This window comes from Orcinus orca, chromosome 10 (assembly GCF_937001465.1).
Source record: "Orcinus orca chromosome 10, mOrcOrc1.1, whole genome shotgun sequence".
Classification (NCBI taxonomy): domain Eukaryota; kingdom Metazoa; phylum Chordata; class Mammalia; order Artiodactyla; family Delphinidae; genus Orcinus; species Orcinus orca.
In genome coordinates, this window is record NC_064568.1 from 7,364,156 (window position 1) to 7,380,253 (window position 16,098).

The 16,098-nt window shown below is 45.1% G+C and overlaps 1 protein-coding gene and 1 pseudogene across 19 annotated transcripts in view; one reads left to right on the forward strand and one right to left on the reverse strand.

Annotated features, from left to right (window-relative positions):
- Positions 1–7,010, reverse strand: part of MTMR14 (myotubularin related protein 14) — a 43,283-nt gene extending 36,273 nt beyond the window's left edge. For 5 of the 19 annotated variants that reach the window (XM_012534823.3, XM_049716074.1, XM_033437276.2 and 2 more), the window contains exons 1-2: positions 6,709–7,007; positions 4,451–4,599 (exon numbers count right to left, since the gene is read on the reverse strand). In XM_012534823.3, coding sequence (XP_012390277.1) covers positions 4,451–4,599; positions 6,709–6,864 — 305 coding nt within the window. In that variant the 5' untranslated portion in view covers positions 6,865–7,007. Of the gene's footprint in view, positions 1–3,416; positions 3,625–4,439; positions 4,600–6,708 lie in introns of those variants that run through there. The other 14 variants (XM_033437269.2, XM_049716077.1, XM_033437272.2 and 11 more) reach the window with 7 other exon arrangements.
- A 2,584-nt stretch (positions 7,011–9,594) lies between these two features.
- Positions 9,595–10,638, forward strand: LOC101278733 (aldo-keto reductase family 1 member A1-like; annotated as a pseudogene).
- Positions 10,639–16,098: the final 5,460 nt, after the last annotated feature.

Consider the following 16,098-nt stretch of genomic DNA (forward strand, 5'->3'; position numbering starts at 1 on the left):
CCGTGCCCCCTGCAGTGGAAGTGCAGAGTCTTAACCACGGGACCACCAGGGAAGTCCCCACCCGTAGATTCTTAACAAAAGACTCCACAGCAGCCAGTCAGAGCTTCTGGTTGCAAGAGGAACAGGAGGCAGGAAAGTTCAAGAGTGGGAAGCTACCCCCGCCATGCAGAGTAATGCAGGGTGACAGAAGAGAAGGGAGGGAAGACACTCAAGTGCCCTCCTTACAAGGGCTGAGCTTCCAGGCCGAGTCCAAGAGGGCGTTCATTCCTTCTACATCCTAGTCGTGCTAGCACTCCCGTGTCACTGCACAGCATGTGCACACAAATAATTGTCTCAGAATGAGTAAGTTCACCAACTCCTATACATCTGTGGTACCCTTTTAAGCATATCTGGATGCTGCTGGCACCAATAAAAATACAGTCTTTTAAAAACACTGCTGATTTCTTAGTAGCCTTCATAGATATATTCTCAAACCAGTTACTAATAAAATAACTACTATCAAGTGAAGATGTGAAATTGAAGTTAAACAGCGGTCTTCAAATAAAAACCTGGACCAAGAGTTTGGTGATCATGGAAAGAGAACAGGGGATAAAATAAGAGGACTTATACTTCCTATGGTGTATTTTTCTGTAAGGTCTGATTTAAGATTTTTTTTCATTTTTATTAGACATTTTGTTTTAAATCACAGAATTATTACATCCTTACCATAACCAATTCAAACAACAAAGAAGTGACTACATGTTATTTTTACGATCAAGATTTTTTTCCTTTTTTTGATGGAAGGTGGAAGGCTGGGGTGCCTCTTCAAGGTGCCCGTAGGATGGCACAGGCCAACCAGCCAGGTCCTAGAAAAAACATGGCTCACTGAAAACTAAGTTCTGCCACCTTCCCCTCACTCAGGTTCTCTATGAAATAAAAAGGCACCTCAGGGTTTCCCTGGTGGCACAGTGGTTAAGAATCCGCCTGCCAATGCAGGGCACACGGGTTAGAGCCCTGGTCCGGGAAGATCCCACGTGCCGCGGAGCAACTAAGCCCGTGTGCCACAACTACTGAGCCCACATGCCACAACTACTGAGTCCATGCACCTAGGGACCATGCTCCGCAATAAGAGAAGCCACCGCAATGAGAAGCCCATGCACAGGAACAAAGACCCAATGCAGCCAAAACGTTAAAAAAAAAAAGGCACCTCAGAATGAAGCAATGGCCTAATTAAACTCAGATGCCAAGATAATATAAAACTGAGCACACACAGTACTGCTCACAGTAGTCTCCCTCCCACCTTTTGGTGGCCTCCGTCCATTTGCACAGATGTGGTCAGCACCATCTGTTTTAACTGACTCTCACGGAGCTCACTCCAGCAGCTCTAAAAGCCTTGAAACTGCATATGATTCTCCCAGGCTGAATCCTTCCATTCAGTAAACTCTCCACAAAACTGAGGGAGAGAATATGCCAGCATTTCCCTCTTAGAGGCTCTGGGCAGTCTTATCATGTGAAGGAAGGCACCTTTTTCTTGTTAGGCTAGCTGGTGCTTTATTTTCCTGGGTCCCCTACTCAAAGAACCAATTCAGTTTCTGTTCTCAGTGGTTCCTGTTTTTATTTTTATCTCTTGGCCTCAGAATCTTTCCCTTACTGTGCTAAGCACTGGGCTGTGTCAGGCACCTGATACTCATATTTGAATGAATGAAAGTGAGCTTGTGTATTTATGTCTGTCTTGTGGGACTGAGCCCTTAACCTGTGGGATCTAATGTTATCTGTAAAACACAAGGCTGGCGTCTGAAAGTTGGTGGAATGGGAGAACAACCCCCCCCACCCTACGCTCACACACGAGTTGGAATTAGCAAGTGCAGAACTTTAACCACTGTCTCCCAATGCTTCACCTGTACTTGCCCTAATTCTGGCCTTTGTTACACTGTCATTGCTCATTGATTGGTCTGTGTTACCCACCAGATCTAAAGGTAGGGACTTCATCTCTCTGGTAGGGCCTGCAACTAGACCCCTGGGGTCTGCCTCATGGCAGCAGTTTGCCTCGTTGACAAACTCATGTCTTCGTCGTTCAGAGATCCCCATCCAGGCTTCTAGTCCCAGATACGGGCTCAACTGGGGAGGTGGGTTAAGAGGACCAAACCACTTCCCGAATCCAGTTCTACCCTGTGTAACTCAGTCTAATTAGTGTCATATTAACACCAAGTCCAGGCATGTGTAAAGAAGCAAAAAGTTCTACTTCTTCCCACCTGAACATGCACATACTCCCTTCTCTTTAACAGGCATCGCCCACTCAGTATCACTTCGAGGCCTTGCAAGAAGTGAAAAGTAAAAACAAAGTCCACGGGACTTCCCTGGTGGCGGAGTGGGTAAGACTCCATGCTCCCAACGCAGGGGGCCTGGGTTCGATCCCTGGTCAGTGAACTAGATCCCACATGCGTGCCACAACTAAGAGTTCACAAGCCACAACTAAGGAGCCCGCCTGCCGCAACTAAGGAGCCCACGTGCCGCGACTAAGACCCGGCACAACCAAATAATAAATAAAAACAAACAGGGCTGCCCTGGTGGCGCAGTGGTTGAGAGTCCGCCTGCCGATGCAGGGGACACGGGTTCGTGCCCCAGTCCGGGAAGATCCCACATGCCGCGGAGCGGCTGGGCCCGTGAGCCATGGCCGCTGAGCCCGTGAGCCATGGCCGCTGAGCCTGTGCGTCTGGAGCCTGTGCTCCGCAACGGGAGAGGCCACAACAGTGAGAGGCCCGCGTACCGCCAAAAAAACAAAAAACAAACAAACAAACAAAAACAAACTCCACAACTCCTCTAGGGTTAGGGATATACTGCAGTGGCCCTAGCCTGGGCGGCTAGACCCTGCTAGGCAAGATGGGAGTGCCATGGTGGTGACAGAAAGAAGAGGCAGTCATACAAGTGCTCTGATCTACATTCAATTCCTTTTCCCAATACATTCTTTTTTCTCAGTGCACCCCACCACGACCTCATTACAGGGCACACTTATAGATCTCCCATTTTACTCCTCCGCTTGAAAGGCTTCTCTGGCTCCCTGCGGTTCCCAGGCTATAGCAAAGGTGAGACTCATCTAGGGAGCTCTCTGAGGCACAGATTCTGGAAACTGTGATTCAGGGACCCTGGAATCTGTGATTTCAATGACTGCTCAGGGGGTACTAGCCCAATAACCACTAACACCCACAAGTCCACATGCCTGATGATCAAGACCATATACAATTGTAAAGCAATTATACTCCAATAAAGATGTTAAAAAAAAAAAAAAAAAAGACCATATACAAGCTGGTCCCTAACAAAGGACATTTCAGGGACACCCCTACTCATCCTTCCAAATCCAGCTGAAAGGTCTCCCGAAACACACACCGGGCAGAATCCACCCGTTCTCCCCAGTTCGTCTACAGCAGTGCTTCTCAAACCTCCATGTGCGTACGAATCACTGGGCCATCTTGTTATGCTGTGATTTTGATTCAGTGGCTCTGGAGTCCAAGACTCAGAATCTCTAGCCGTTCCTGGGTGCGCTGATGGGCGCACTGTGAGCAGTGATGGCCCGCTGCACTTTGCAGCACGACTCTACCATAGCACTCATCATCACAGTGCTTCCACGGGGCCAGGCTTTCATGGATATTGTTGGCAACAGCTTCTGGAATTCCCTTAAAATCAACAGCAAGCAGGGCGCCTAGGGGAACAAACTTTGAGATCAACAGAAAGCACTTCCTAGAGCATCAGTGATTATTTATCAGTGTCAAACAACTGCTACCATTTACTGACTGCCTATGGGCTGCATCCTGTGCTGGGTGCTCTGTGTCTGCTCTGGTGTGAACTGTTACCACACGCAAAGCACTCGGGCCTTGGGAGGCCCTCAATAAATGGTAGCTCTTATTTCTAATTCTTACAGCACACACGTCAGGCTTGGAATAACCCTGTTTATCGGCAGGAACTGCAAAAGCCACTTTTCTAAATAGAGGTAGAAACTGATGAGGAAACTAAGAGACAAAGAGGTTCAGTACCTTGCCCAAGTTAGTTACACAGCCAGCAAGCAGGGCAGCCAGCACGTACGCTGACCTCAGGCTCTTAATCTCTACATACGGTAAGTGCCCTTCCACATGTTGACAAAGCATACCTCCCACTTGCTCTCTTAAAAAAAAAGAAAAAAACAGAACAGAAAACACTGAGGTTCAGAGAGGTGAGCTGTGAAGTCAGCTGTCTCAGGACAATGAGCTATAGGGTAGGAGTAAAACAGGAGGCCAGGGCTGTGACTCCCAACCCCTCCTTCTACGCTGTGCTACTCTGCCAATCTAAGATGTGAAACCCTGAAGAAAACAAAGATGCCAATGAGGCTTGACACCTGGGAAAAGTGAGCCTGCCCCACCCAGCTGCAGACTTTCCTAACCCCGGGGATGAGCTGTCAAGGCCTTCCCAGATGGGCACGCTTTGGTTACATGATGCTCACGTGTCTTTCTCCTTCTCAGAACTCTCATACTCCAGGAACACGATGTGCTGGGGGTAGTGGCCGCAGATATCCCCATTCACATTTTGGATCACGCTGTAACAGTAGTCTCGGCCAAACAGCTCCAGACACCTCTTCTCAATGCGCTCAACCTGCACAGAGGAGGAGATCTGAGCATAAAGAAGATTCTGGCGTTCTGAGAATTAGGCGGTTCCTGACCTGGAGAGGTCTCTGGGAATGACAATGTGCCTCTGTGATTATAATTCAATACCAGGAAAAGACATCTTGCTAGATCACAGCCCCTAAACGTGTGGTTCATGAACCCACATGGTAAACTCCGGGAGAGACTCTGAACCCCTCAATGTAGTGGTGAAACTGTGTATGATAAGCATTTGAAGAGAGGTTGACATCTTTCATTAGATTCTCAAAGGGGTCCACAATCCATAAAATATTAAGAACCCCTGCTCTAAGTTACTTTATTTTATTTTTAATTATTTATTTATTTTATTTTTGGCTGCATTGGGTCTTTGCTGGAGCACACGGGCTTTCTCTAGCTGCGGCAAGCAGGGGCTATTCTTTGTTGCAGTGCGCGGGCTTCTCATTGTGGTGGCTGCTCTTGTTGCACAGCATGGGCTTCAGTAGTTGTGGCTCGCGGGCTCTAGAGTGCAGGCTCAGTAGTTGTGGCACACGGGCTTAGTTGCTCCACGGCACGTGGGATCTTCCCGGACCAGGGCTCGAACCCCTGTCCCCTGCATTGGCAGGCAGATTCTTAACCACTGCGCCACCAGGGAAGTCCCTCTCTAGGTTACTTTAACCGACACTAATCCATTATCTTCCTTTGGCTCCAGATTCTTCCCCATTCTCCAGCCACAGACCAGTACCTAGAAGCTCTAGTTAGTGTAATGAGTAAAAGATGCAGACAAAGCTGTCTCCTTACACGCAATTTGCTTATGAAATAGAAGGAACACCTCCCTTAAAATTGCTCTTGTTTTGCTCAGTTCAGGGAAAGACCCACCAGAAGAACGACATAAAACCTGTAACATCTCAACAAGTCTGCAAAAGATCAGAAGTTTAGGACCAGGTGGAGTGAGTCAAGTATAACTTTTTACAACCCTAATCTTCAGGGGTGTGTAAGAAGGAAGGGGGGCCCAGCAAAACTGACCCTCTAGCCACCCAAAAGACCAACGTGGAGGGAAAAACTCACAAGAATTAGAAATCCTCAAATTTCAAGGGGCATGAGTATCATTAAGAAGCCTATTAGAAAATACAAATTCCAGATTCCCACCCTCAGAAATTCTAACTCAGTAGGACTGGGTGGGATCAAGGAACCTTTATTTTTAACAAACACCCCAGATGATGATGAAACAGGTGGTCCTCAGGCTAAGCTCTGAAAAATACTCGGTCATTTGGAGAGTGGGGGAGACCCATCATTACGAAGTCTTCCCTGCATTACTTCAGACTAGCAGATGCCAAGTTCAGTAAGTCCTAGCATAGGTAACCCCTGGAGCCAAACCAGAGTTTCATGGCCTGGGAGGGAACAGAATTCCATTGGAAAACCTGATGCTAAACCTGCCAAAACCACGTGGGGGATGAAAGATGGCAGGGTCGGCAAGATTCCCATCAGACTGTCAGGCAATGCCTAAGATGGGAATGGCCTGACCAGACTGGAAGCCTTCCAGGTCTGGCAATAAGGAGCCTGAAGGGAATCCCAAAAGTAGAAAAAAAGAGAAACTAAGACTTGCTTTTGACAAAGGAACAGAGGGAGTATGAGTTGCCTTCCTGCTTTATGGGGGAAGGAAAGGGATGGGCCTAATTCTAAAGTCATGCTGAGACTATACAAGGGAGCAACACACTCAGTTTATCTCTTGGCTCCATTCTGCCCCACCCCTCCAGCCCCTTCACTCTGATCTCTGACCTGGATAAATCCTCTACACTTCAAAAAATCTAGACATGAGGGTTTTTGTCCCCATACCTAACGCATGGGAATAACCCTCCTCAGCGCCTCTTCTCTAATCTCTGAACAAGGCCACTCAGCGCTAATCTCTGACCTCCACACCCTTTTGTCTCAAACCAAAACGTCGTCCTTCCTTGGCTTGGCTCGTTCTGAGCCCAGTTCCTCCTTTTCGGTTTTTAAACCCAACCCTTACTCTCCGGGTCCAGACACTGGGCACTTCCCTCTCTCTCTGTCCTATGACCCCTGACCTCAGCAACGTCGCAAACCAGGGACCTTCTCTTTCTGCTCATCGCGCCTCCGTACTCACCTTAGAGCCTCCCGTCCCGCTGCAGTCCTTGGCCCGGTACTGAGTCCGGGAGAACTCCTCCAGCAGCTCCCCGAGCCCCGGCTCCTGCGGCTGTGGGGTGCCTGAAGAAGCCGAGGACCCCGCCGAGGCGGCGGCGGCTGCCCGAGCGCCGGCCATGGCCCAGCCCCGCGTCCCTATCAGCGCCCTGCGTCGCCCTCAGCGCGGGCCAGCCCGGCCCATGGCACCTGGAGGCACCGACTCCGAGCCCTGAACCTCCGGAGCCGCCTCAGCCGCCTCCTTCGCTTTCCACTTCCGGCCCCGCCCCACCCAGCCGGATGTTTACTCCAGAGCTGGCCAGTCGGAGCCCAGGACTCGCGCCCTGCCCCACGATTACCTGCCCACTCCCGACGCGGAGCGGTCCAAGTGGTCTCCGGAGAGGGGACCGCGGCCGCTCTCAGAAACCTCGTGCTCCGCCCCACCGGGTTTCCCCTGGGAAGCCAGGCTAAACCATTGGGGCTGCGGGGGGGTACGCGCGGGACTAGGAGGAAGGAACCACGGGAAAGAACCAGCCGAAGAGTGGAATAAACCATTATTAACAGGGAGAGGAGGCGGGAACTCTCGGAGGCACCTAATTAGTGTTGGCAACCATAGTAATGACAATAAATAATAATAAAACAGCATTTCGTAAGGCACTTTGCTTGCGTTGCTGCTTACAGCCGTCCCTCTGATTATAGTGCTGCAATAGTCAACCCGCTTTATTGAAGTAACCGCGGGTCATGACTGGCTCGAAATTCTGTGAGTAGAAAGCCCCATGTTATTTTTCTTTTTTTCTTAATGGAGTATGTCAAACATTCACAGAAATGGAGACAATAGTATAATGAACCCTCATGTGTCCATTAGCTTGTTTCAATAATCATCAACATACACCAATCTATCTTGTTTCATCAATCTTTGCCCCATCCAATAGTATTATTTTAAAGCACATCTCATTATTTAACCTGTGAATACTTCAGTATTAATCTTCTAACAGATTAGTACTGTTAAAAAATGATTAAGGAAGAGAATTTAGGTGTTAAACATACTTTAACACTTCATGAAGCCACCACTGTTTGTTCCCAAGGGTCCAAAGAACTGCAACACGGGACTGAAGGCAGGACACTTTCATAGGATAAAGAATAAGGAACAAGGAAGAAATGGGAATTCCCTGGCGGTCCATTGGTTAGGACTCCTCTGCACTTTCACTGCTGAGGACCTAGGTTCAGTCCCTGGTCAGGGAACTAAGATCCCTGCAAGCCACCTGGCGGCCAAAAAAAAAAAAAAAAAAAAACGAACATGGAAGAGAAAAATAGAAAATGAATAAAGAACAAGAAAGTAATTATAAAGCCCAGAGTTTGGGGATTGGCTGACTAGATATACTGTGTTTCTGGTCAAGCAGAACATTTACAGAGATACCAAAGTTACTAAGTTTTGCTCCCTTGCTGTGGCACTCTGGGCAGGAGTGGCTCCATCTTTGGCCTAGAAATTTATTTCAGTAATTCTCCCTTTTCTCATCCTCTTGACCATTCAAGAGGTTTGGTCAAAAATATCAGTACTAACATGACCCTCAGTCACCATTGCCTCTTCTGCTCTCAGTGTAGCATTCACAAGAGGTGATGTCAGGCTTGTATTCTTGGCCCTGGTTCCGTTCTTCTGTTCTCTTTTGTCACTTCAGTCAGAGAGAGACCATGTGTTGGCTGGTCAGTGGCTGCCCACATGCCTTTAAAACTTTTGAGAGAACCCAGCTTATCAGGGAGAGAGTAATAATTACTAGCAACAAAACAATGTCCATGGTTTGGAGAGTACTCCTAAGCCAGGGTCCCCATGATCCAAACCAGCTAGAAAACTGGGGACACTGCTTTAAGCCAGTTGGCCTGTTTATGTATTTCATGTAACTATGTCTCCCCACCCCAGAAATGTTTATGCAGTGCGCTTGTTCCGTTGAAATCGAGGTGTTATAAATCAGGGAGAAGTTTGTGACGGGAAGAAAGAACTACAGGATCACCAGCGTCCAAGCCAGTCCAACAGTTAGTTTACCTTTCTCTGCAATGGTCTGAGGTAGGTGAACAGTTATCTTTCCAGGCTAGAGCAAGCCAAAAGGTGGAGAAGAGAACAATAAAGACCTTCATGATGTAAGAATTAGGAAAAGGATGGTCAGAGAAGGAAGAATGGAAGGAAATGCTCTTAATCTGACTTCTTGGGAGGAAACAGTCTACCTCACTGTTGCCTAGTTCTCTTCCTAGTCAATTGGATTTTGAGGTCTTTGGCATTTAAACAGGGCCAGATGTCAGGTGGGGTCTTCTTCAGTTGTGAAACATGTACCCAAATTTTTTAATTTGTTTGTGTTAAATTTGGCTCTTTTATTTTGCTATATATTTTTATTTATTTATTTATTTATTTATTTATTTATTTGGCTGTGCCGGGTCTCCGTTGTGGCACATGGGATCTTTGCTGTTGCGTGCAGGATCTTCGTTGCAGTATGCAGTATCTTCTAGTTGCAGCATGCGAACTCCTAGTTGTGCAATGTGGGATCTAGTTCCCGGACCAGGGATCGAACCTGGGCCCCCTGCAATGGGAGCACATAGTCGTAGACCCTGGACCACAAGGGAAGTCCCTGTACCCACATTTTCACACCTTGTAATTCGACACTGATGTTAGTGGTCAAGAACACTTGGTAGGGTCCTTTCCAGGAATCTCACTTTTGCAAAAGCATCAAAGTAAAACAATAATTGTCAGTAAATGACAACGAACTTTAAAATGCCCATGGTTGGAGATCTGATGAGAGTTCATTATAATGGAAATTGACAAGGAAATTTGGTTATTTCTGTGACACCCAACATTTTTAAGACAATAACTAGGAATCTGGGAAGCTGAGGCCCATTGGGTAGCTAGCAGGGCACAGGACTGAGCTGAAAAGCCATACTTCCCTGTTAACATCTTGTGCTCGTGCCGAGGGGGCAATGGTGGCTTCCTGTATCCTCCTGCACACTGGACGAAGATGTCCCTGATTGGACTGGGCACCTGGAAGAGCGAGCCTGGCCAGGTAAAAGCAGTTATTAAGTATGTCTTGAGTATAGGCTACCGCCACATTGACTGTGCTATCTACGACAACGAGACTGAGATTGGGGAAGCCCTGAAGGAGGATGCGGGATCTGGCAAGTTGGTGCCTCAGGAGGAGCTGTTTGTGACTTCCAAGCTGTGGAACACGAATCACCACCCTGAGGATGTGGAGCCTGACCTCCGGAAGACACTCGCTGACCCCCAGCTGGAGTATTTGGACCTGTACCTGATGCACTGGCCTTATGCCTTTGAGCGGGAGACAACCCCTTTCCTAAGAATGCTGATGGGACTATACGCTATGACTCCACCCACTACAAGGAGACTTGGAAGGCTCTGGAGGCACCGGTGGCTAAGGGGTTGGTGAGGGCACTGGGCCTGTCCAACTTCAGCAGTCAGCAGATCAATGATGTGCTCAGTGTGGCCTCGGTGCGCCCAGCTGTCCTGCAGGTGGAATGCCACCCATACCTGGCTCAGAATGAGCTGATTGCCCACTGCCAAGCACGCGGCCTGGAGGTGACTGCTTATAGCCCTCTGGGCTCCTCTGAGCGTGCTTGGCGTGATCCTGATGAGCCTGTCCTGCTTGAGGAGCCAGTGGTCCTGGCACTGGCTGAAAATCATGGCCGGTCTCCAGCTCAGATCTTGCTCAGGTGGCAGGTCCAGCAGAAAGTGAGCTGCATCCCCAAGAGTGTCACACCTTCCCATATCCTTCAGAACATCCAGGTGTTTGACTTTACCTTTAGCGTGGAGGAGATGAAGCAGCTGGATGCCCTGAATAAAAATTTGCCATTCATCATGCCCATGCTTACGGTGGATGGGAAGAGGGTCCCGAGAGATGCAGGTCACCCCCTTCAATGACCCATACTGAGACCACAGCTTCCTGGCTTCCTTTTCATCTCTCCAGCTATAACGTCCTGCCATCCCCAGAAAGGAGTTAATAAAGCCATTGGAGTATCCATCCAAAAAAAAAAGACGGTAACTAGGATTATAACTTGTAACATTATACCATGCATATCAGATTTTTAGGAATTTTATATAAGTTCTGGAACACTTATGTTAATAACATACCCACACAAAGATAAGCTAAAGTTAAACATCACTTCTTATTTGGCAATGTTTTCTTTGTAATTTAACATATCAAATAAGCCTAATTAGCTTCACATTTCTCTTTTTATAAGGAGAGAGAACAAATATACTAGGGGCCCTTTGGAAAATCCCAAAGTTGGCCACAGGTCAAAAAAAACTTCATTTAGAATTTGATTTTGGGGGGTTCCCTGGTGGCGCAGTGGTTAAGAATCCACCTGCCAATGAAGGGGACACAGGTTTGAGCCCTGGTCCCACATGCTGCGGAGCAAGTAAGCCCGTGAGCCACAACTACTGAGCCTGCGCTCTAAAGCCCATGAGTCACAACTACTGAGCCACGTGTCACAACTGCTGAAGCCCACGTGCCTAGAGCCCGTGCTCTGCCACAAAGAGAAGCCACCGCAATGCAAAGCCCGCGCACCACAAAGAAGAGTAGCCCCTGCTCACAGCAACTAGAGAAAGCCTGCACGCAGCAACGAAGACCCAACACAGCCAAAAATAGATAAATAAAATTTTTTAAAATTGGATATATTAAAAAAAGAAAGAATTTGATTTGGGGGAAGTTTGTCAAAAATATCCATTTAAGGGACTTCCCTGGTGGCCCAGTGGGTAGGTAAGACTCTGCGCTCCCAATGCAGGCGGCCCGGGTTTGATCCCTGGTCAGGGAACTAGATCTCGCATGCATGCCACAACTAAGAGCCTGCGTGCAGCAACTAAGACCCAGAACAGCCAAAATAAATAAATAAGTAAATAAATATTTTTAAAAAATATCCATTTAACCAAAGTGACAAGTAAAGACTTCAAAGGCAAGTACAGAAGGTTATATAGTTGTAAAAACCCCAAACCCTTAGCTTTTTTAAGATTCAGGGTTTTCTATTCGCAGATTAAATGTCTTTAAAAATATGACTAGGCTTTTGAGAAAAAAATAAAACTGAAAATCTTGAAAACCTCGACATATCAGAAGTGTTTATTTTTTGGAATTGTTACCGAGTCCAACCTCGCTCTGCTCACCGCGCAACAGGGCAATGAATCGCAGACGAGGTGTTGAGGCAGGGAATACGACTTTATCAGGAAAGCCGGCAGATGGAGAAGATGGCAGACTAGTGTCTCTGAGAAATCATCTTATCAGGGTTTGGATGCCAGTTTCTTTTATAGAATCAGAGAGGGAGAGGCGGAGAGGAAGTAAAGTAAAAGGGCCATCAGTCTTGCAAAACATCTCCTGGAATGACCAGCCTCAGTGAGAGGATTTTTTTTTTTTTTCTTGCAGCCATTCACAGGTGGGCAGGGTTCCCTGAGGCAGGCCATTTTGTATGATTGTAATAACAAAAGCAACGCAAAGGAAAGGTTAAAGAAACAGATCCAACATGGAGTCCAATTTAGCTCTTCCCTGTTACAATTTCCCACTGTCAATGTCCATTCTACAATCTTGTGGAAAAAGGGGTGACAAAGTTCTAACTGCTCGGTCAGATGGATCTTTCTGGGAGTGTCCGCAATCGGTGTCAGTGTTCCAGATGCTGAGATTTGTCTTTTGTTCCGCTTTGGAAGTGTCTACTTGACACCTGTAGACTTACAAATATTCACAACCTAAAAGTTGAGAGTTGTCAGGAATTTTGAGGGCTTCAAGCCCAGGAGGCTGCATCTCAAGTTAAGAAATTTAGCATTTTTCTATGTATGGGAAGATGCTAGACTCTGGGCTCACTGAAATAATTTCTTTGATATGCACCACAGCCCAGATGGGGCCTGTATCCTGTATTTTCACATCCTGCGTTTCCTCAGGGCTCACCATAGGGAGTGGCTGCAGTCTGATGGCTGCTAGATGGCAGGTATTCTTCTTCTTCCTGAGTTTCCTCAGTGTTCACTGGCTCACACTGGGGGGCTGCAATCGCTGATGATTGATCCTCTCCTCTTGGTCAGGAATTTGACCAATATTTGGGAGACATTTCACGATCAAATTTTGTCCCATGGTGCTGGGAGGCTCATCCCAGATCAGGCGAAAATTCTTGATATGCCACTCCAGGTGCTAATTTTTGTATTAGGCCCTATTGATAATTAAAGATTCTCTGGATCCTCTAATTATGATCCAGGAGACATTTTCCCTTGTTGCTTCTTCCCATACCTAGAATCACATTATTAAAGTTATTTTTATGGTATAAAAGTGATCTATTTCCTTAAGATGTTTAGCCATAGACGTTTTGTTGGAGGCCTGGTTACACACTGGGTACTGCAAGAGACAACAATCTTATAAAATAGGATATAAGTAACAGCTAGTAACATTGACAAAGACATACTGCAGCAGGGAGACACAAAGCACAAACAATTTGGAAATAAAGAACAAATTAAAACAATGATTAGCATAATATCAAGTCCATAGGAGAACCAGCTGGAGACAACAAATTCTGTCAGGATCAGGTAGAGAGAAAAAGATAAATGTTTCATCTTTGTTTAAAAAGGCATACTTTATCAACTTGTTGTAGGTCATAGCATAAGGTTATAGCATAAAAGTTTTTTCCTAAAAACAAAGATTAAAGTCAATATATTTCCTAAAGGCACAAAGTTATAAATCATATTTACCAGTTCACTCAGTCCCATGTAATTAATTCCCATTGATCTGGATGATATAATCATGTTTCCCATTAGTTTTGTCATTTGTTACCCAGTCCAGTGATATTATCTAAAGGCTATAAGAAACTTATATTTGTTCAAAAGTTCCTTTTTATCAGCCTTCTTGAAAAATCTTCATTTTGTAAAAGCATCAGGACAAAAAACAAAATAGCATGGTTAAAAATTTGAGTACAATGCAATTAGCAGGATTCTTGGATATAACATTTTAGAATAACTAGTATTATGATTGTTAACATATCAGGACATACCAGATGTTAGGGATTCCATATAAATTTTGGAATATCTATATAAATGACATTTATCCATACACTATAATCTAAGGTTCATCTCCAATCACTTTACGATGTTTCTGAAGTAACTTAACATACCAAATAAACTTAGTTTGACATCTCTCTCTGAGATGTCTCAGAGATGTTCTTTCGAAGTATCCAGAGTCAGCTGGAGGCTAAAAAGCTTTAGTCAGATTTGGATATTTGGGAAGTTTGTTAAAAATATCAAAAAGGTTTTACAACACAACAGGATGTAGGTCACTGTGAAACAGTGCCTATTCATTTAACCAAGTCACAAAATGATGAAACAAAAACAAATACGGAGCACCTAAGGGCACAGAAACTCATTTAATCTGTTATCAAAAGGAGCAGTCTAACAGAGAGGGAGATCAAATTTCAGTCTTGTATTAGCTTACTTAACGAAATCCATTTACTTATTTAACTTCAATCTAAATTCAGTTAATCCTGACCATGTACAAAACTTTCTTAGTAAAATGTAATTCCATTCCTTGTAACTTCTTAACTGAAAACACACATTCTACCATACTGAAATGTTTTATTATTTTCAGTAGCTTTAATTCTATATTTAAATTAGAATCTCCGACTCTTAAAAACCTTAATTTCTAGGGACAATCAAGAGGCAAGTAATACTTACCAAATCTGGAGAAACTATTTTAGATGATTTTTAGAACATAATTATTCTTAGAGTTTACCTAAAAGCTCTTATCTCATTTATATTTACTTTAAAGTTTCATCATATCAAGTTATTTTTCTTGCTGACAAATTTGCAACAGATATAACAAGATTTCATTTAGCTTCTATTAAACCTAGGTGCAGTGAAAGTACTATACTTAATGTTGATGGCTCCAAAGACATGTCTATATTAATTAGAGCAACAAACTTAAACATTAATACCAGGTATTAATTTAATACTAAATATTTCCTGGTTCACGTGAAACTGAAACTCATTTACCTTAATTTCTCTTGTATTTATAATTGTTTGGTTTGTAAGGGCTTACGTTTCTTTAAGCCAATTAAATAAGGCTCATTTACAGATTAACCTCAGCAATGTTATCCAAGACAAAAATACATACAAACATACAAACAGAGAGACATCATAGTTCTCATTTCAAAATTTCAGCCCTGAGTCAGGTACAGTAGTGTAAAACCCATCAGTTTACAAAAGAGGTTGGATTAAAGTTGGGTTTCTGGCAAATGGAACAAATCAAGCTCATTTGTCTAGATGGCTAAACCCTTTCTACTAATATTTATGGTAAACAAGTCAAGTTCTAAATTACTGTACCCTCTTTTACAAAATTTGCATTTTAAAAAGATGGCAGAGATAAGGGTTTCTGAGAAGACCAGGTAGGACATTTGTATCTCAAAGGTACAGGCAAGTTTCTCCTAGGATGACTTTGTTTCCCCTTTGTTTAATATTTACAAGTCTCTTAAGATTACTCATATTTATTAGAAAATCAATCAACTTGTTCCCCACTGTCAATGTTACCGGGGACTCCTGTGGGGAAATCAGGGTCTGATGCCTCAAGTCCAAGGGATTCCCCTGGCCTCTTACAGGATATTAGGGCAAGGGAAATTGCCCTGCTGCAGAAGTGCCTCCCAGTCCAAATTGGGTGCCCTGTAGGGTCTTAGATGGTGATACTAAACCAGGTCGCTGTGCCCCGGGTGTTACCACAGAAACTTCTATTTGATTCCAATGGGTAGGGGAAACAGGAGGCAGTGAATATGTTGGCAGCATGGGGGTGGGGACATTTGGAACAACTGCCAGTGTAGCCTGCTCGGTCACTGGGGGAGCTGGGTAGGCTGGGGTGGGGGCTAAGTTTTGAAATAACATGTCCCCACTCTCATTTTCTCCCTCTCCCCCTTGGGTTTCCTTTCAGATCACAGCACTATAAGGTGGCAGTCCTATGACTCCTTTTCCTCCTGATGCAATAGCATAAATGCTCCTATATATGGAATCTCATCTCTTTTCCCTGCTCTTTTGCAGAACATTTCGATCTGCGAGATTATATAATAATTGAGTGAGCCATTCAGGGGCCATCGTTCTTCTGATCCTAACATATATTGGGTTCATACCCTATTACAGTAGTATATCATGTCTCTCTTAGTCATAGGCTCCCGGCTATGTTTTGCCCATTTATCTAATATATGCCCCAAAGGGTTTTCCTTCGGGATAGGTGAAGTATTTCCCATTTTTATCAGTTTGACTACACCAAAACACAAAAGACACAGACAAATTCCAACACAAAAGGCACAAATTCTAGCATCAATGCACACAAAACCAAAACAAAACCAAGAGCAAAACCAACGAACTAGTTCCCAGATC